The following is a 20860-nucleotide window of genomic DNA, read 5'->3' on the forward strand; positions in this document are numbered from 1 at the left end:
TTGGCTCGTGTCCAGATTTTCATTCTCAAGAATCCCAAAGTCCTTCTCTATAGGGCTGCTCTCAATGACTTCTGTTCCCAGTCCATACTCTTGTCTTGGATTGCCCCAGCCAGGTGCAGGACCTTGTAGCTGGACTTGTTGCACCTCTTGAGATTCCCACAGGCCCACTTGCCAAGTTTTCTCAGGTTTCTCCAGATGGCTTCCCATCTTTATGTTGTGTCAACTACACCACTTATCTTTGTGTCATCTGCAAATCTGCTGAGGGTGTACTTGATTTCTTCATTTGTTTAATTCATAAAGATATTAAAGAGCCCTGATCCCAGGACAGAACGCTGACTGGACACAAAGTCATTGATCACAACTGTATGGCTGCCTCCATCCAGCCAGTTCCTTATCCACCACACAGTCCACTCTTCAAATCTGTCTCTCTCTAATTTGAAGATAAGGACATTGTGTGGAACTTTTTCAAAGGCCTTACAGAGGCTTAAGTAGATGTCATTGTGCTGGCTTGTGCTGGCTGTCTCAGATCACCTCCTTGTCTTTTATGTGCCTTAACATTACTTCCATGAAGATCTGCTTCATGATGTTCCCAGGCAGAGAGATGAGGCTCAATGGTCTGTGATTTCCTAGGTCTTCCTATCCCCACTTTCAATAAATGAGAGAGATGTTTTCTTTTTTCCAGTCACTGGGGACTTTATCTGACCTCTGTGACTTCTTAAGTAGGATGCAGAGTGCCTTGGCAACTGCATCAGCCAATTGCCTCAGGAACTTGGATTCCAGATCATCAAACCCCATTGACTTGTGCCTATTCACCAGTTTCATCAAGTGGTCTCAAACTTGGTATTTGCTTACAGTGGGAGAGACTGCTTCTCCCAGCCCTCACCTAGAGGTTCAGTAACTGGAGAGATTTGAGAAGCCAAACTCTTATTGAAGACTGAGGTGAAGGACTTTTGGAGTTACTCACCTTTCTCCATATCCATTGCCACCAGCTGTCCATTCTTGTTTGCCAGGGAGGTACACTCTCCTTGGCCTTTTTTTCTGACTCCTTATAGAACCCCTTCTGATAACTCTTTGTATCCCTTGCCAAAGACCCTTTCTTCTGTGCCTAAATATGTCTCTACACACAACTAAATCATATCTATGTACTTTTCCCAGATCATCTGTCCCTAGTTCCACTGGCTATGCATTTCTTTCTTATTCCTCAGTTTGAGGAGAGGATCCTTGTTTAGCCATGCTGGTTTCCAGCTTGCCTAACTTGATTTCTTACACATGGGATGGAGTATCCTCAAAAAGCTACCAGCACTGGTGAGGTCCTCTGTCCCTAAGGACAGTTTCTGAGAGAATCTACTAATCCACTAATTCTTTTCCATTATTCTATAGATCAGGGTCACTTCTAACTGCTCTTTTTCAAGCCCTTTTTTCTTGAGACCAGTGATTTAACTAGGGCATGGTCACTACACCTGAGGCTGCCTCCAGTCTCAGTCTTTCTAATAAGCTCATCTGCAGTGGTGAGCACCACGTCCAGTAATAACAGTGTTCTCTGGTTGGTTTGTTGAATACTGGGACCAGGAATTTGTCCTCAGTACACCCCAGGAGTCTTCTGGGAAGTGATACAGCTGACTGCAGGCAACCTAGAAGACATGCAAGTGGTTGAAATCCCCTATCGGGACGAGAGCCTGCGAGCACAATGATTTCTGTGTCTGAAGCAAGAAGTTTTGTCAACAGGCTCACCATGATCAGGCGAGCACCTGATGGTCCACCTGGTGGACCCCAGCCAGAAGGTGTCTGTCACTGATACTGTCCTTCATTTTTATCCACAAGCTGTTGAGCTGTTTGTGGCCATTTCTCAGAAGCAGTTCTTCACAATCTATCAATTCCTTAACACAGAGCACAGTACATCTGCCCCTTCTTCCCAGCTTCTGCCTTTTGGGAAGGTTGTGGCCCTTGATTAAAGTGTTCCAGTGGTGTGATTAATCCCACCAAGTTTCTATGGGAGAAGCTAGATTATTGGCTTTGAATTGCACCATTCTGGTGCAGTCAAGGAACTGGTTTCCAGTTCCTCTTGCTTGTTACCCATGTTGCCTGTGTAGGCGTAGAGGCACTTAAGATGGATTATCAACCTCTTCACCTTTTGAAAGGACGTCTCCTTAGCTCATTAGGGTCAATTTACAGTTGTCTCCCTGCTTCCTAAAGTGTTGGTGTTTCCCAATTCCTCTCTGACATGCAGAAGTACAGCCCCTTTCCCTCGTCCTCATCAAATCTAGTCTAAAACTCAGCTACACATGCCCGTGTTCAGACTTCTGTGTATAAAGTGCCTGGCTCAGGGATTTGAAGTGCCAGAGATTCAATAAATAATAGCAATCTCATTGCTGGATATAAGCAATTAATTTATTTGTTATGGTTAGAATTTCCCATGGCCCTGCTTGGTTGCCTCATCAGTCATGAAGTGATCAATGGCAAGTGAAAATAGATGATGTGCCAAGACAACCCAGTGCAACTCAGAGAATGACATTTTTAGCACCGAGACAGTGTTAGTCTGAAGTCAAACTATAGTGAACATTTTTACTGGAAGAAGAGAGTGAAATCAGGACATAACTCTCTTTTTATTTAACCAGTTGCTTTTTAGTCAGTCACGTGGATTTTTAGAAGGCTTAAAAAAATTATTTAAGTGTAAGGAATTAAAATATTTTGATAAATAATTGCTACCTTTCCTTATCTAGATAAATGGCCAAATCCTTTATGGAAGGACTCATCAGAATGCTTCTTCAATAATCAAATGTGCACCATCTAAAGTTAAAGTAATCTTTATCAGGTAAGTTGTAGTTAAAGGTTTGGCTGAAAAGGTTTAATTTTTAATGTGCTCAAGTTTTACACTGTGTTTGTTATTTTTAATTTAGGTAATATAGATGTGCTTTTGAACACATTCTTACTACTTGTTAAATATGTCTTGAAGTTTTCAGTTTTGATATTTGTATTGTGAGTGCCAGAAATTAAGTACCAGGCTTAAATTCATCCTAAGAAACATGGGGCGATACTATTCCCTTCTTACTGCATTATTTAACTGAATATATTGCAGAAACAAAGATGCAGTAAATCAGATGGCTGTTTGCCCTGCAAAGTCAGTAGAGGCTTCACAGTGTACTTCAGGGACACTTCAACACCAAGAGGTAAAGTAAATATTTGTTTTTTCTTATTTGACCAATATACTAACATTGTTCTGGATAGAGGAGGACCCTGTCTGCTCACAGTAATACAATAAAAATGATAATACAGTGAAAGAGAAAGAAACCCATAGAAAAGCAAGTGACATTTTAGTAAAGTTGCAAAATTTAATACAGTTGTGAGCAATTTTGTTTCATTTTATATTCTTCTATACTATGAAGTAAGTCTAATATTCCAATCAATAGCATTTAGAATTTTAAGTGAAATTAGAAAATGAGCAGATTCACTTTAAATGTGTGCAAAATGTTGGATATAGTCACTTACAGTTGCATTTTCTTTTTTCCTTAGATTGATATCAGTGTTGCAAACCTGAGTGCATTTTCTGACTTGAGTTTATGTAAAAACATTCAGTATGTGGAACTTCCTAAGGTATGTACTGAATTTTCATCACATTTTTATTCAGTATCCATTCAATTTTGTAATGCTGTCCCTCTTACAGCAAACGGTCTCTTAATTACTAGAAGTCAGAAAAGAGATTTGTAGAGATCTGATCTTCCTGTTTGGGACTGGACCCCAAAGATTTCCTCACAGGACAGGTTTTGATTTGCCAATTGCTGTGTGTTTCTGGAATAAGTATTATAGAAGTATATTCTCTTGTTCTATTTGCAAACTTTTTCATAACCATCTACTGATGGTTCCTCAGGTAGAATCAATGCCCTAATTGTTTGAAGTAAAAACTGAATCACACTTGTAAGTTTCAAAGAAGTGGGTTTGAATTTAGAGGTGTTTCGGGTTTATTTTGGTAGTCAGTATACTGTTTGTAAGGTTGGCAGAATTTATTCCAGAAATAGTTTAAAACAAAAATATTGATGCATTGTCAAATCCCAGACTTGATATGTCAGCAGGCTTCACTGTTTTTTAGGGATTGCATTGTAACATTTTAATGTCACAGTACTTAACCATTTGCATTTTTCTGTTTGCCCCAGGATCAAGGAGGCTTTGGAATTGCCATTAGTGAGGAAGACACAACTAATGGAGTAGTTATTAAAAGCTTAACAGATCATGGTGCGGCAGCAAAGGTGTGAGAACATTTAAACTGATTAGGGAATGAAGAATGCTTTTTGGAGTAGCATCAATAGTTCATATTTTTTTTATTTTATGTTTTTCCAGGATGGACGTATCAAAGTTGGAGATGTGATTCTGGCAGTGGATGATGAAATTGTTGTGGGATATCCTGTAGAAAAGGTGCTTCTGAAGTGTCAGGAATGTTGCAGAAAGCACACTGCTTAATGTAGGAGGTGATTGTGTCTTAAACTAGTGAGGTTCTCATGACTATACTTTACTTAATTTTCAAAGCTGGCTAAAAAAACAAAGATCTGCAGGCACTGTGAATGGGTAAGGAAACTATTGCAAAATAAGCTAAAGCCTAAATTTACAGCTCAGCTGTTATTTTACATTAATGCACTACATGAATCCTCCTATCTGCTTCAAATGTGATTTTATTTTCCCTGCGGTTAAGACCTGATGCTTGAGAGACACTTAGTAGTGGGATAAAAGCCGTGATCTATTGCTCAGTAGTGACTCTGCATAGCTAGTCCACTTTAAAAGTGTTAGAACCAGTAAAACTAATATGCGTAAATTTACACGAGTGAGTTCTATCAGTGGTAAATCAAGTAATAAACTGTGCTTATCCAAGGGAACTGACTGTAGTAACAGCCTCATTACATTCCAAGCATAGGATTTGAAACCTTTAGAGAAAAATATCTCCATTCCTAAATAACAAGATTTATTTCTAGCTTCTAGCTCTGCAAACTCAATTTGGGTTCAGTAGTAAATCAAGGAGGCCTTTCTTCTAGCACCTGCGCGCTACCAAAAAGAGTGATTCTTAAGCCATGAGTGGATTACTTTCTGTTTGTTAAAGGGCAATTAGAGGAGCATCAATCTTACTCTTTGATGTAGTGCTATCTCTGAGGCAGTAAATAAGTAAGAGATAGTGAAGTTGCCTGTAAAGGAGGTAAGTTTTGTAAGAACAGAGATTAAGTAATTTCTGAAAATATCTCTGCTGAAATGTTGAGTCTCAAGAGGATGTCTTTTCTGTAAGATAGCAATTGATTTTGAAGGGTTTTCAATATGTCTTTGAACTAGATTTTGCATTACACCTGGTGTCCTTCCCTTCCTTCCATAGTTCAGGTAGTATTTTCAGGTGGTTTTTTTCAGAATGATAGTTGCACATGTCTTTCGTTCACTAGATATTTTTGCATTGACTTCTGTAAGATCAGAATTGGTCTCCACCCAGCATTAAAAGGCAATGCTTCTGTTTCTCAAATCACTGCTATACAGTGTAATATTTTGTCTAGGGAAGCCATTAAAAGACTGCAGTATTTTTGTCTGGTACAGTTCGTGGAAAAAGATTTCTTAGAAACAATATTCATGTTTGTTCCTTATGAGAAAACCTGCAGGATAGTGCCTAGTACCCCCAGTTTGCAGAACTGTTAATTCCGCTTTATTTTTGGTTTGCAACTGAACAATCAAGTGACAATTTTCATAGGTTTTTCTCTCTATCATTCAGTTTATTAGTCTCCTGAAGACATCCAAATCTGTGGTGAGGCTTGCAATCAACCCAGCAGAGACAGATAACCTGACTACAGCACCAGCCCCTCCCAGTACTGTCCCAGCAGAGAAGAGGAATATGCAACCACTGGCAGCTGTCCCCACTTCCAGCTCACCAGAACCAGAAGCAGTGAAAAGTAATCTTACCCTTGTGTGTCTGTATTCTCTGGGGTCGTAACATAAAAACAAAGACCCAGCTTGTAAGTTTTCCATTTTTGTATGCACTGAGAAAATGCATCTTCTGCATTTTCTAACGTTTTCTGATTACATAGTTATATAAATAAAACATTGTGGCCCATATTGAGGACCTACCTCTTGCCTTCCTGTTTTAGAGGCAGGAGGATAAAAGGATTTTCTCTATCAGACCTACAGCAGGTGTCATGGTTGTCTAGAACTAAGTGAAATGCATTCCTTTAAATGAGAAAAGTCATGTCAGTTTTTGTGGAAAAAGAGGATGGTTGAGACTGTCTTGCCATTTATGAGTAGCTACATTTGTCTCTTCTCCTTCAGAGTGGAAAGTCAGGATGTTTCTGATGGGTGATTGTTATTGGTTAAGCAGCACACTTCTAAGTTAATAGTAACTCAAGTAATGCACATATCATATAGATGCTTAAATTAAATTCTATCCTAAATAGAATATGTTGTGTACAATATCTACTTTGGCTGTCAAGACTATAATCCATGTACTTGATGGCATAAAAACTACAGAAGGAATGGCAAATAAAACTACAAGATAGTACTTCTCTGAGGAGGAGGAATTGGCAGAATCATTATTTGTAGATCAGCTGTTCAGCTATTGCTGTACATCTGTCAGTAAACTCTGAAAAATGCGTTTTAAAGTCACTTTCATAATACTGAACTCTGTTACTGTAACCAGGATGTTTCATTGCTGTTTTAGACACAAGCAGGTCTTCAACTCCTGCCATGTTAACCTCCGACCCAGCTACTTGTCCCATCATTCCTGGATGTGAAACAACCATTGATATCTCCAAAGGGCGGACTGGTCTTGGTCTGAGCATTGTTGGAGGAGCAGACACTTTGCTGGTTGGTTGGAAAAATATGTGTCACTCAAGTGAAATAACAGTAATGAAATTAAAGTCTGATAGAAGAGATTTTTTTTGTCATTTGTTTCTATAGCATTTATAGAAAGATGAAAAAGAAACAAAAATAAGAATCCCTTTCTAAAATTGAAAGTATAAATGAGCTTCTTAAATGTTTCAGTAAGTTGTTCATCATGCATCTGACTTTCATTCCATTTGACTTGTCATTGATGAATTATAGCAGCAATTTTCAGTTGCTTTTGATTCAAAATGGTGCCTGTTCTTTCAACGTGCAATTTTTTTGCTTTTGTTGACAGGGAGCAATAATTATCCATGAAGTATATGAAGAAGGAGCAGCATCTAAAGATGGACGACTGTGGGCTGGCGATCAGATACTAGAAGTATGGTGATTTCTTTGGTTGCTTTTGTTTCATTGCTGGCTAAGCCTGTTGTATTTGTCTGCTGAAAGGTGCTGCATGATTTACCATTGTACGCTTTCATTTCAGGTGAATGGAATTGACCTCAGGAATGCCACACATGATGAAGCCATTAATGTCCTTCGACAGACACCCCAAAAAGTTCGTCTGACTGTATACAGAGATGAAGCCCAGTACAAGGAAGAAGACATGTATGATGTGCTGAATATAGAGCTCCAGAAGAAACCTGGTAAAGGCCTTGGGCTGAGTATTGTTGGGAAAAGGTATGTAATGTACCTATAGATTCAGTGTCTGGAACTTATTTACCATGTGTCTTTTGTGGTCTGGTGCTCAGATCCTGTGGGCTTGAAGGCCATACATCTCATTTTTGTGCTTAGGCTAACCAGTCTTCCCTAGAGGAACTAAGCCAGTGTCACTCAGCAGAAAAATGAGACAATGTTTATTGTGTTCCTCATAGCAAGCCGTAAACATGACCATCAAACAATACTGTAATGTAAAATTTATGTATGTATTTGCAGAAATGACACAGGTGTGTTTGTGTCAGACATCGTCAAAGGAGGAATAGCAGATACAGATGGCAGATTGATGCAAGGAGACCAGATTTTGACAGTGAATGGAGAAGATGTCCGAAATGCTAACCAGGAGGCCGTTGCAGCTTTGCTAAAGGTAGTGGGAAAAGAGAAGATGGATAAGAGTAAAAAATTGACATCCAGATTTTTTCAAAGCTTTAACTTTATTCAGACTGAAATCTGGCTGTTACTGGGATACTAATGAGACTACTTGAGGATCCAGATTTAAGCTTCCTGAAATCTAGAACATTCAGATACTTTGCCTGATAAAACTGGGAGTAGTGGTGGTGCAGAAAGCCATATGTTTACGAACATAGGGCTTATAGGAGACCTGTATATAATGTCGTTACCTAGAACAACCGGAAACTTAACGCTGTATTTTGTCGAACAAACTGATAGCCAGTTAACTGTCTCATATTTTCAGAAAGATATGCAGAACTGACTTAGAATGATGGAGAATTCAGCAGAGTAGTTGCGCAAAAAGTAACTATCCAAGTTGGTTTACAAGGGCCTGCAGTGATAGGACAAGAGGGAATGGTTTTAAACAAAAGAGTAAGTTTAGATTAGTTGCTAGGCAGAAATTCTTTAATATGAGGATGGTGAGGCACTGGAATAGGATGCCCAGAGAAGATGTGGATGCTCCCCATCCCTGGAAAAGTACAAGGCCAGGTTGGATGGGGCTCTGAGTAACCTGGTCTATTATGAGATGTTAATTTTTTTTTTTTTTTATTATATATGTCTCGTGCAACCTTACATCCATGTAATACTACAATGTATTTTTCAGTGACCAATCATTTGGTATAAGAGTGTGCTTTCTCAGAGTTTACCAAAGTAACTACACTACAGCTCTTGGAGCCAACCTATTTTTGATAAATTTTTTGTTTCTGATATCCTTCCCCTATTTCCAAATCAGAATGAAGTCAGATATACAATATTTCCTGTCGTCTGGCAGGAAGTTCAGCTGGTCAACCAGCTTGTCTGTTTTTCAGTCCAGAGTTTTGAGACATGCTTCATAGTAAGGATTCCACTGAGTCAGGATTTTCAAAGGAAAACTGTTTCACTGGAAAAAAATTTAACAGGATGCTAATTATAGCTGTCTCTTGAATACATAGGCACATTGCCATGCTTCTTAACACTCACATTCAAAGGTATATTTTTCCAGATCTTGAACAGGTCCTTAAGTTTTGGATTTATTGGGGAGCAGGGGTCCTGGGGGAGCACAATGGTCAGAAAGGGAGATAGGAGGACTTCTGTATTTTCAGCATGTCCCTATTAGTGAGAATGCCAGAGCAGTGTCCATGTTGTGACAGTAAACTTGTTAGTATACTCTTCTTCGGATATAGTACTTTTTTTTCCTTCTTACATGATAGTTTTTTAATTTTATTTAAGAACACAGCATTTCTTTATATGCTGTACCTCTCCTCTGAATAAAAATGCCTTTTCATTTTGAGAAGCATTTTGGAGTATCTAATTGAAGATGCTTAGTTTCCACCTATCATTCGTATATTCAACTTTTAAGTATCTCATCATTTCTCAGTAGTACTTGTAGTTAATTGTCATAGCCCTAAGAAATGGGCTTTTAAAATACCTTAGATTATTGTTAATAATTGTTTTGTTCACATAGGTAAATGGAACAAAACATGGTCACTCACATGTAGGCAGTCATTGTTTCCTATTCAGGTATCCATTCAGTTTCCATTCATGAGAGTAGGATCTAGAAGTGAATTGTCTTGAACTGTCTAAAATGTATTTTGCTAGAAAAATATTTTATAATCTTTGGAAAATTCTAGTGTATTTTAAGTAGAGTGAGATGAATAGAATGTGTCTTCAGTCTGAGAATTCTGCTTGTTCTTGCAGTGTTTTCAAATGAAATATCTCCTAAAGTTTGTGAAAAGACTATCAGCTTTTCCCCTCGCTAGTCTTAATGGATCTATCAAATGGAAGAATTTAGGAAGAGATAAAAAGGTGTAATAAAACTAAATGGGAATTGATTTATTCACTAGTTCCACTGGAAAGTATTACCTGCTGCTTTCACACATAATTTTAAAATCTCATTTGTGGGTTTTTGTATTTGTGAGGATGTGGTTATTTTAGGTACATAGCTCCTCAATTTTCCACTTTGAATAAGAGTTGTCCATATGGTTTAATATGACTAAATCCATACAAGCAAAGAAGAATGGTTTTGACTGAGCTTTGATCAAGTCTTTTCCAGAACATTGAGAAGTCAATATTATTTATAAAATAAAAAGTGATTTAGTAATAAATCTTTTTCAGCATCACCCTTAAGAAAATAGCAATAGGATATGAGGTATTGAAACCTTGTTTGAATGGTATGTCTGGTTGGTTTTGATATATTGGCCTATTACTGTGAATTTTTCTGACAAATGCATGAATCTCTTAGGATAATAAAGTTAAAACATGATAAAGGCAACCTCACGTATTATTAAATTCTTGAATGCAGAAGTTTACGCTTACAACTTCTTAGTGAAAGAAAAGAATCAAAATAGTAACAAACTGAAATTTCTGTATTAATACATTGCAGATCGGTGTCTTCTCTTGACACTGCTTGTTTTTGTTGAAAGTCTAATTTTCTTAGCCTTGTGATAATAACTTTTCTGTTATTTCAAGACAATAATGTCTTGATTTTTAAATATTTAATTGGAGGGTGAATTTTCTCCTGAGACACTCATTTTGTGAAGCATGTGAATGCTCAATAGTCTGGTTAAAATCTTAAAGGCTAGTGAAAGGACCTCCAATGTGCAGTCACTCCATATCACCCAGTTTATTGCTGGGAGTCAGATGCAGAAAGTTTACTTGAACTATAGATGTTTAGGAAATTTTCTGCCCAAAATTTCTTAGTTATATTGGTGTCTATCCAGAGTAACAGATAATTTCAAAAGTTTGAGAGAGAGATGAGTAACTAACTTCCAGTTTAAATACCATGTTCTCAATCATATCAAGAGAAATAATGATTAAGACTTCGGGGTGTTACACTGTTTTTAGTTTTCACTGTAAAAATTCTATGTTGACATTGCAGTTCAGAAGCTATTCCATATTAAGTCCAGTGTAATAGAATTAGTCTTCTTCTGTAATTTTCTTGTCTGCATTTTAATACTGATTAATCTAGCTTTGAAAAAATTATCCTGCTCAGTATTGAGTACCATGGTGTACTTTTTCTGTGTCACTGGTCCTGCCATGAACCCTCTCTGCAAAGTGCTTATATCAGGATTGGTAGTCCATCATTTTTCCCTCTGTCCGTGTTTTTTTTTTTTCTTCTTCCACCTTCTAGAAATTCACTTAAATATTGTAGGTTTTAGTGTTGTAGACAGAAGATATGTGTTACAAGTAACTGTTTTTTAGTGTTCCTTAGGTACAGTAAGACTAGAGGTTGGAAGAATAAAAGCTGGACCATTTCACTCTGAGAGGAGAACATCCCAGAGTAGCCAGGTATGTAACTATAAAACTGGTTAGCTTAGGAGAAATAATGCTAAATAATGAACGCAAATAAAAAGATCAGTTTATATAATGACAGTTATTTTTCACCTACCTGATCCAAGATGGAAAAATTTTGCAGCTTTTCAGTAATCACTTTATATGTTCAGTTTTGCAAATTGTATCTGTTTCAGACAGGATCCAGCCAGAAATATAATCTAGAAATTACTTTGCTCCAGGCTCCAGCCTGGAAACGTAGAGAGCTCCAATTCTTGTCAGTACCAGAAGCTGTTAAAAGCCAACTTTAAACCTCTTAGTTACTTTCAGAGTAGTTGCCATCCAGTTGAGTATTGCTTCAGTAAGCTTAGGGAATGTCTCCATTCCTTACTTACTGTAGCCTTGTCTACTAGAAACAGGAAACCTGTGCTCTTTCCATCAGACTTCTCTTATTTATATTATTGTGGGTCTGATGGTAGATTGTTACAACCTCACATCAATTTCTGCATTTGAAAGCATCTTCCATGGTGTAGCAGCTTGCATGGTGATTCTTTCCAGTAGGAGCTAGTTCTGAAAGCTCACAAATTACTTTAAGAACTTCCATTGGTTGTGAACTGGGGGTGAAAATTATCAAGTATTAAATACAAATAGTTTTAAGACATAATCAAAATTCAAGTGAGCAGGTTAAGACTAGATAATACTGACATTTTAGGCTCTCTTCAGAATTAGTATTGCTAAACAATATGAAAAAATTCAGACTCTGGCTGTTCTTATTCTGAGATGAAGTTCACAGTGTTGAATGTTTTGAAGAGTGTCACAGTCAGGAAACTGTTCTTACTATGTTGTTCCTTTACTTGCCCTTCAAGTATAGTGAAGATCTTTCTGGAAATTGTGCAGGTCAAGTTGAGTGGAGTGCCTCATCTTAGTTGTGGCTGATGCAGTAGGTGAACATTTGAAAGCCCACATGAGGATGTACTGAGATCTGTATTCTGTCCTTACTGTGGTACTTGTGGCTAACTTGCATTTGAAGACCTCTATAAGGTGATAGAAAGTTCAGATACCAGGGCCTTGTTGGGCCCTCAGAAGAAGCACTTCAAAGCTTTGCATAGGGTTGTAGAAATACAATCTCTGTTGGTCTAATGGTGCTTCAAAAAAGAGCCATCTACAGTGATCAAAAAGTTGTGGAGTTCTGACTCAGTTTTAACTGGGCACAGAAAAAATAAAATACTGCAGAAAATAAACTGAATACAGTGAGTTACAGTTTTACTTTAAGTAGCTGGGTCAGTGAAGCTCCTCTCTAATTCCACTCTAACACTGTGCATAGGTCAGTGAAGGAAGTGGCAGTCTCTCATCGTTCAGTTTCCCAGTTTCTGGGTCTGGTGCACCTGAGGTCTTTGAAAGTGGCATTAAGAAGAATACCAGTAAGTTGGAGAGTTTTTTGGTGCTTTCAGTATTTTGTACATGCCAGCTGCTAGCTGAGATCTTCCTATTTAAATGTTGTAACTATGTGACGTAGGCCTCTAAGTGATTCCTTAGTAAAACACTGTAGAAGCCATTACTGCTCAGTACATCATATATGTCTTGTAGTAGCTTTTTATAAAAGAAACTAGCAACTTCTTATGTCAGAAGTTTAGATATTGACAATCTTAAACTAAGCCATAATTTTGAATTTAATCTAAATACATCATATGACAAGCTGTCTCATTCACAGAAATCCAGATACATATGGAATTGCTGTCTCATGCTTAAATTTAAAGCAGTTCAGTGATTTCTAATCAAAGTATTTCTAGAAAATAATGTGGTTTTTCTATTCTATTTGAGCATGCTTAGCAGACTTATTCCAAAAATTATTTAAATTGAGAAAATGGTTGATTCTTTTACCTATTCTAGAAGTATTTCAATCTGATTATCGTAATGGCAGCCACTATCAAAGAGCAGATTAAAATGTGTAAAACAAGCAAGCAGAAAGTTAGAATGATCATCATGATTTGAATAGCTTTATTTAAAAAGTTTTCTAGGAATTCTAGTTTAACTTTTCTTTTAATTTATTTTAATTCATTTGACAGCAGCTTCTGAAATACAGGGACTAAGAACAGTTGAAATAAAAAAGGTAAGTTGTAGCATGCAGTGGCTATATATCAGGAATATGTTTTGTAGATGTTGTCAATAGGTGTCTTTACCGAATGAAACAAGTCTAGGTATATTCATTGTTTTAGGAAAGGAAAAGGAAATTAATTTGTCTATCCAGTTCAGGGCTGTGCGATCTCCACTGCCTATATTTTTATGTAAATAGTGGGACTTATGCTGTCATGTTTTGTGAGTTGTGTTGAAAGCAAAAGAAGGAAGAGATATTGGGACCTAATTTTATTGTTATTAGATAGAGTTAAATGCAGACTCTGTTTTGGTCAAGTCAGGGAAATTTTATCAAAGTTGGAAGGTTGTTTTTTGGTGTTTGATATTTTTCTTCACACCTGTTTTTAATGAGTAGGATCTTGCATGACAGCTGCCAGGTTTTCAAGTATGAAATTCAGTCACCTTCATTATGGATGTGAGCTTAGTCACAAACTACATCTTATTTTCCAAAATATTTATATTTATTTGTCTTTGCTTGGCATACAGTTCATTTGGTTAAATTCAGCCATTCTCTTTTTACAGTAGAATCTGCAAATACGAGTTTGCAATAGCAGTTTTTACAGTGAGGTATTTGGGTGTGATGCAGTGGTACACAGCTGATTTTGCTCTTCAATATTTGGGCACTAGGGGGAGCAAAAAGATTTATTCTAGTCTTCAGGACATTTGTAATAGGAGGTTCATATAGACAATACTATGGTCAGCAATTCCATCTCATTGGTTTTCCTTGCTCAGACTTCTGTGCTGACATTAAGAGTCAGGTGCTGAATTCTGTAATTATTTAATTTGGTTAACATAAAACACTCAACTAAATCAGCAACTTTTCACCTACCACTGAGAGGAAGAAATATCCATTCTGATCTCTCTGCTTTCTTGAAATGATTCAAAGAGGATAAGCTTAAAAACTGGCTTGATACAGGAATTCTAATTTTCATAAAATAGGGGGTTTCATAAAATAGTGATCTTCTGAGGTAAGCCTACAATTCTCTGTATTTTTCTTTCCAGAAAAATCTCATTTTTTTTTCATTACTGTAACAGAGCCCTGCAGATTCACTAGGAGTGAGCATTGCTGGAGGTGTAGGAAGTCCTCTTGGAGATGTTCCTATATTTATTGCCATGATGCACCCAAATGGAGTTGCAGCTCAGACTCAGAAATTAAGAGTAAGTTAATTGTTAAGAAGGCTGTAAAGAGTGCATGAGTAATGCACTGTAATTGCTCTAGATAGGCAGTAAACAAGCAGTTCAGTGATACAAGTGCTTCTGGCTATGGATTGCTGTTTGAATTGATGAAAAAGGAATTCAGATTGGTAACATGGGCAAGTGTAACTGCTGGCTTGTGCTAGCTTAAGAAAGGAGGTCCTAAAGCAGTCTTGGATCTTAGTCATCTTGTGAAAATTAAAAGCATGGAAAGTGGTTCAGAAGGATGCTTTCTATAAATGAGTGCCACTGCTGAGTGTAGTGGTCATTCCTGCAAATGAAGGTGTGCAGTCTGTTTTATCTCTCGTTTCCCATACTTAGGATAAAAAGAGTACATTTTAGGCTCTGCATTAGGGTACATTAGGGTGGGAGATTTTATCTGTACTTAAATGGGTACTGTATCCAATCTGCATCTAAGGTGGTTAAATTTGACTCAAGTTTCTCGGAAAATGTTACTTGAAGATGAAGTCAAACAGAATCTCTAATGATAATTTCTTACTTCAGTCTGTCTGCCTTCAGATGCCATGCAAAATGCATCTCTGTTTTTTAACGTGTATTTCTAGGGTTTTAGGATCAATTCTGTAAGGCATCAGTACTTTTTACACTTGTTACACTAAACTGGTGTAATTTGCTAATTCTGATGTTGAATTACCTGCCTCCCTACTGGGTCATTTTGTAGTTCTGCTACTGTTGAAAGTGACAAATAAATCTATGGAACTAAGTTAGGTTTTTTATATTTTCTTCTGTAGGTTGGGGACAGGATTGTTAGCATCTGTGGAACATCTACCGAAGGCATGACTCATTCCCAAGCTGTTAATATCTTAAAAAATGCTTCAGGCACTATTGAGTTGCAGGTAAAAAATCCTCAGTGACATTTTGAATAGTTTCTGAATACTGTTTTTCCAGCTGCTACATGGAACTATTTTAGTGTCAGCATTCTTATATCACTGATTTCCAACCTCTCTTCCTAGGTTGTAGCTGGAGGAGAAGTGAGTGTCATAACTGGTCAGCAGCAGGATCCGCCTGTGTCCAGTCTTTCATTTGCAGGACTAACTTCAACTGGCATTTTTCAGGATGATTTAGGGTCAGTAACTATAGAATGTACAGCCTCTGTAGCCTGTTACTTTAGATGATACTCAACCTCTAAACTTTACAAATTCTAGCAAATAATGGATGACATTTTTGGCTTGATCATGATTAACATATTCGGTATACATGGGACCTGTGGGCCATAGGTCCTCTTCTGTGTTTTTCATGATGCTGTGCTGCAAATTTTTTTGACTCTCTGTAGAGCTGTGATATGATCTGATTTCTTCTACAGCTTCTATTGTTTCACTGAGATTGGGTAGCTGGGATTAATTGACACACGCAGAAATTCTCTTTCTACTGTTGTACCTCTGTTTCCGTAGTGTGCAGTCTAGTGCTGGGCTACCAGGAATGTCAGATATACTGCTTCTAGTATTCTGCAAGGTGTAAACAAGTTTTGCATCAAGCTCTTTCATAAATCTGAGGTGTTGTTTTCTTTTAGGAATGGGGAAAGAGAAAAAGGATTCTTTAGCCACCCATACCTAGTAAAGTAGATTTCCAAAATCTCTTACTATCAAAGTATATATGGGAAAACATACATATAAATGATTTGTATAATAAACACATACATACAAATACACAATCATCTATTAGGAGAGAAGCAATTAAACCTAAATAGCATAAACTATTTGATATAATTTAAGACATTACAGGATTTTTAAAGTAGAGACTATGGAATCTGGAGATACTGGCAATGTCTCTGTACTTCACTAGTAAGCAATGTTGGTGGCACATAGCAGCCATAACTATGTCCTGAGCTGTGTGTTTGAAATAGATACTTTTATATAATAATATAGGCATTAAGTAGTTTATAATGTTTTACATGAACTGAAATAGCCAGTTCTTTATAAGAGAAGTATTTGTAGTTATAGTGGAAAGAGAAATGTATTGGTTAGCTTTAAAGTAGTAATGTTTTTTGTTGAGTGTTCTATGTGCTAAATCCAAAGTTCAGACAAAATACTCTTTTCCCTTTCCTCAGACCTCCTCAGTACAAGACCATTACTCTGGACAGAGGACCAGATGGCCTTGGCTTTAGTATTGTGGGTGGCTATGGCAGTCCCCATGGAGACTTACCCATTTATGTGAAGACAGTGTTTGCAAAGGTAGGTGGAAATTTGTTCAGTCAATCCATTTTTGAGTTCACTGCAGTTACTGTTCTAAATCATGGCCTGGGTTTGCAGTCAAAAGAATGTTACAGTTTCTTACAGCTTTTCCTTTTTAGTGCAAAGGCTGATCAAAATGTGCTTGCAGAATTTGAAGGTTGCAATCTTTAAAAGATTGAGAATTTCCAAATATATATGATTCACCTTATTAGCAGAATCTTGTCCACCTCTCGAGACTGGAACTGTGTAAATACTTAGAAAAAAAGCTCCCTTGCCTTATATTTAGATTGTTTACTTCAGGTAACAGAGGGAAGTGTTTTATTGAACTCAGACTGGACCTTCAGAGAAATTCAGATGCTGACCTAGATTTGATAATTTGGATGGCTCTAGGAAACAGCTGAGAGTCAAAGAAAACTGGAATCATGAATGCCAAATTTTTATGGTAAACCAAAGTATAAACCACATGGTGAAAAGTTCTCCACGTCTTGAAAATATATGATATATATAATACTAGGGTTTAAATTTTACACCAGCTGGAAAAACAGGGTTAAAGGAACCAAACAATCATGTAGATCAGATTTCTAGATGTGGAACTTAGACCAGGCAAGTCATACTGCAGAATTAGCAGTCTTCACAACAGTTGGCTCTGTTTGTATCCCTGAAAACCAAAAATGTTGCAAGGGGTCTACTTTTCAGAACTGTGTCAAGAAGAATAATAAATGAGTGAGTCCACAGTTACTTGTTTTATCGTTTCAGGGTGCAGCAGCAGAAGATGGACGCCTCAAGAGAGGGGATCAAATCATTGCTGTGAATGGACAGAGTTTAGAAGGGGTGACCCATGAGGAAGCTGTTGCTATTCTGAAAAGGACAAAAGGAACAGTCACTTTGACTGTATTGTCATGAACTGGCTGCCTGATGGGTTAGGGTCAATAAGACAATAATGTTTATTTTCCACATAGTAAAGAGAATGGAAATGTTCGTAGTCTTCTTGCTCTTTCAGCTTCACAGGAATGTGTAAAAACACTGAAGAAAAGTAACATTTAACCATATTTTTATATAGATTGGAAGTATTCTTCCTGTCAAACCACTGGGATGAAGTTATGTTAACTAAGGAAACACATGGACATTTTTCCTATTAGTAAGTCACTACAAAAATAATGTTTTCATTAATAACCACACGAGAAAACTGAAATGTTTTGGTAGGAGACTTTGGATATTTGAATAATGTTGGGAAAATGATAAATTTACCAAGTCAGCAAGGGGTTACATGGCTAGCAGTAGTCTGAAAACAGGAATAAAGTTGTTGAAGAAAGAAAGTATTACTAAAACAGAGATTTGGGAGATAAGGAGAAAAGTATGTAATCTGTAGGCAGATGGTTAGTAGGCTAGATGGTTTTTTGAAACTAGAGTATTTTTAAGGTTGCTTTCAACCTAAACTGTTCAATGGCCATATTATTTCATAATGCTCAAGTAGAAGGAACTAGGTTGGTGACTTGGGTGGATTATTTTGCTTGTCTTTTTGTGTGTTTAAATTTACTAAGTCATGGTGTATCTGAAAAAAAAAAAAAGAACACGGTGTTTCACTTGGCTTAGGTTTGAGGGTTTCATTATATTGTCAGCAGGGGAGGGAGAGGTGGTGGTAATGTTGGTTTTGGGTTTTGTTTGTTTTGTTTGTGGGTTTTGTTGGACTTGTGCTTAGGGCTCAAAAATCCATTAGTAATGGAAACTATTCCTGGTGGTTGAGAATGCCCAGCAATTACAGCATTAGAAGAACTAGACTTTTAAAATAGGGATATTTTATAGTCTAGATGGGTGAAAAAAACTTTCTTGATATGAAGTGTCTCAGCAAAGGTTGTCCTATTCCAACATGCTAGACTATGTACAGGTCAGTGCAGACAGTTCTGCAGGCTGCTTACATCAGAGCTGTGAACAAACCTCTCAGAGCAGCTCTGCTTAGCTGCAAGCAGATGTCTGGATATTGTCCGTGTCAAAGGAGTTGATATTAATGGTGTTGCTGCCAGTGTCATTAGGAGCAAAGGTAGAGTCCTCCTTGAATCAAGGAGGCATACAACCTGGAGTGATGGGTTGAGGATGGGTAAACACCTGAAAACGCCTCACAGTGGAGGAGAGTAGTAAGCAGTGAAGGCTTGCATCAGTAGTAAGCAGAAGAGGAGCTTTGACAGCTACAACTATTACTTTGGGGATATTAATTTTAGAGGCACCGATAAAAGTGTCCAGTAAGTACATAGCAACTGTGGAGCTATTCTTTGATCAGCAGCGTGGTCAATAAGCATCGCTTTCTCATCACTAAAAATACCTAAAAACTGCACTCAATGAAACATTTAGCTGATTGTAACCTGCCTGCCTTTGCCTGCCATGCTCTTAGGAATCTGGTAGATAAAACATGCTTTTCCCATTATTTATTTTCCTGCAGAAAAATTCAGCTGAGTCTTTTGAGAAATGAAGATACCAGTCAAACTAGTATGCTATTTAACAGCAGGACGCTTTGTGTTAATTAGCAGAAATGGAATTTTAGCAAGGCCACTATCTCAACTATCACTTAAGAGAAGTATGAACTGAAAATTCAGGCAATGGTCAGGCCATTTTTAGGGGATAATACAAAAGACTAGCATTCATTTTAGTGGGTCACTAAAGCAGTATTAGGAGTGTCTGTCAAATAGTATTAACAAACTGATAGGTATGTGTAAGTGAATTAACAAAAAAACCTCCACTCTCTTTGTCTTTATAACTATTCTAGAATTTACACTGTGGTAGGCTAAGATGCAGTAAACTAGTTAGTACCATTACTGGATGCTGCTGTTGCTGAATTGCTTTAGTACTCATTCCTTAGGTAGAGTGAGAATTGCCTACATTAGAGTATGTAAAGTCACTTTAAATAGTATCTATATTTGTAACAGAAGTAGTGTACAGCTATTTTGTTACTGCTCTTGTGTTACAATGGGGGATTTAAATTAATAAATTCCAAACTGTCATTATCAAGTTCTGGGTGTGTTACTGGTTGCTTTATAATGGTATGCTTGCATTATTCATTTTGTTGCAAAAGAATAATTCAAAACAGTTTAATATTTTAAAAAAATAAAAGGCATTACTACTGATGTGAACCTTAAAGTATCTGCTTCAAATTGATTTTTTTAAGATTTTATCTTCACTTTTAACTCTTAGCAAATTCATGAAACTATGAAGCTGGCTTGCTGGCTTGCTTTTTTGTAGCAGAGAGCATAAATAATTTTTAAAAGCATTCCTTCAGGCATGGGATGTGCAATGAGGGACAAAAATAGTGGGCCATAGAGCTTTGACTCAGATAACAGCCTCACCTCCAATCTCCATGCCAGGAAACTGTTGTATGACCACTGCCTAGTGGCTGCCATGCACTGGACCGCGTAGTAATAAATAAATAAGCTTATGATGTTTGATTTTCTTTATCATTTTGTATTCAACGCAACTTTCCAGTCACTGGGGTTGGTCCTGTAAGGTGCTAGGTACTGTGGCCCAGTTCTACCAAGTTTTATGATTTTGGTTACATTTTCTCAATGCTACTGTTCAGAAGAGCCTGGCATCTTAAGGGCTCCATCCCATTGTCTGTTCAGATATCCAGCCCTTTCTTTTAACTTTTCTTTTAACTTTGCTTAACTCTCAGCTATTCATTGCTGAGGGGTAATCAGAGTGGTATTAATGACAAGGTCTTTAATTTTAGAGTGGTATTAATGAAAGGGACTGTCACTTTTTGAAAGCATGGCTCTGGACAAAGGACAGCTGATTCATAGGAATACATATATTTTATTTCTTGACAGTGAGCAAGTATCATTGGCATGGCTGCTTTTCTGATCATTGCTCTGTTAGATTTATTTCTGGGTTAGCTTTATTGTAGCAGTAGTATTGTTAATTCTCAGCTGAGAGAAGGATTGGAATTTAATAGCTATTGCTGATCTCCTTTCCTTCACTCTATTCAATCTCTTTTTAGAAGAAAAATAAAAATAGAAGCTGTATATTCTATAGACCAAGATGAAGAAAAAAATGTCATCTTTGTTGTTAAGTGTCAAGAAGATTATTTTTTACTGACGGAAACTTCAAGTAAT

At 37.2% G+C, this 20860-nt stretch overlaps 1 protein-coding gene across 16 annotated transcripts in view; it reads left to right on the top strand.

Moving 5' to 3' along the window:
- MPDZ (multiple PDZ domain crumbs cell polarity complex component) overlaps positions 1-19763 on the top strand; it is a 103484-nt gene extending 83721 nt beyond the window's left edge. For 15 of the 16 annotated variants that reach the window (XM_058826112.1, XM_058826111.1, XM_058826119.1 and 12 more), the window contains 18 exons: positions 2721-2812; positions 3077-3167; positions 3511-3591; positions 4149-4241; positions 4333-4407; positions 5732-5909; positions 6671-6816; positions 7130-7213; positions 7319-7512; positions 7768-7915; positions 11179-11265; positions 12572-12668; positions 13314-13357; positions 14416-14538; positions 15324-15428; positions 15546-15658; positions 16640-16763; positions 17520-19763. In XM_058826112.1, coding sequence (XP_058682095.1) covers positions 2721-2812; positions 3077-3167; positions 3511-3591; positions 4149-4241; positions 4333-4407; positions 5732-5909; positions 6671-6816; positions 7130-7213; positions 7319-7512; positions 7768-7915; positions 11179-11265; positions 12572-12668; positions 13314-13357; positions 14416-14538; positions 15324-15428; positions 15546-15658; positions 16640-16763; positions 17520-17666 — 2022 coding nt within the window. In that variant the 3' untranslated portion in view covers positions 17667-19763. The remainder of the gene's footprint in view (positions 1-2720; positions 2813-3076; positions 3168-3510; positions 3592-4148; positions 4242-4332; positions 4408-5731; positions 5910-6670; positions 6817-7129; positions 7214-7318; positions 7513-7767; positions 7916-11178; positions 11266-12571; positions 12669-13313; positions 13358-14415; positions 14539-15323; positions 15429-15545; positions 15659-16639; positions 16764-17519) is intronic. The other variant, XM_058826116.1, reaches the window with a different exon arrangement.
- The last annotated feature ends 1097 nt before the right edge of the window (positions 19764-20860 follow it).

Source organism: Poecile atricapillus, chromosome Z (genome assembly GCF_030490865.1).
Source record: "Poecile atricapillus isolate bPoeAtr1 chromosome Z, bPoeAtr1.hap1, whole genome shotgun sequence".
Classification (NCBI taxonomy): Eukaryota; Metazoa; Chordata; class Aves; order Passeriformes; family Paridae; genus Poecile; species Poecile atricapillus.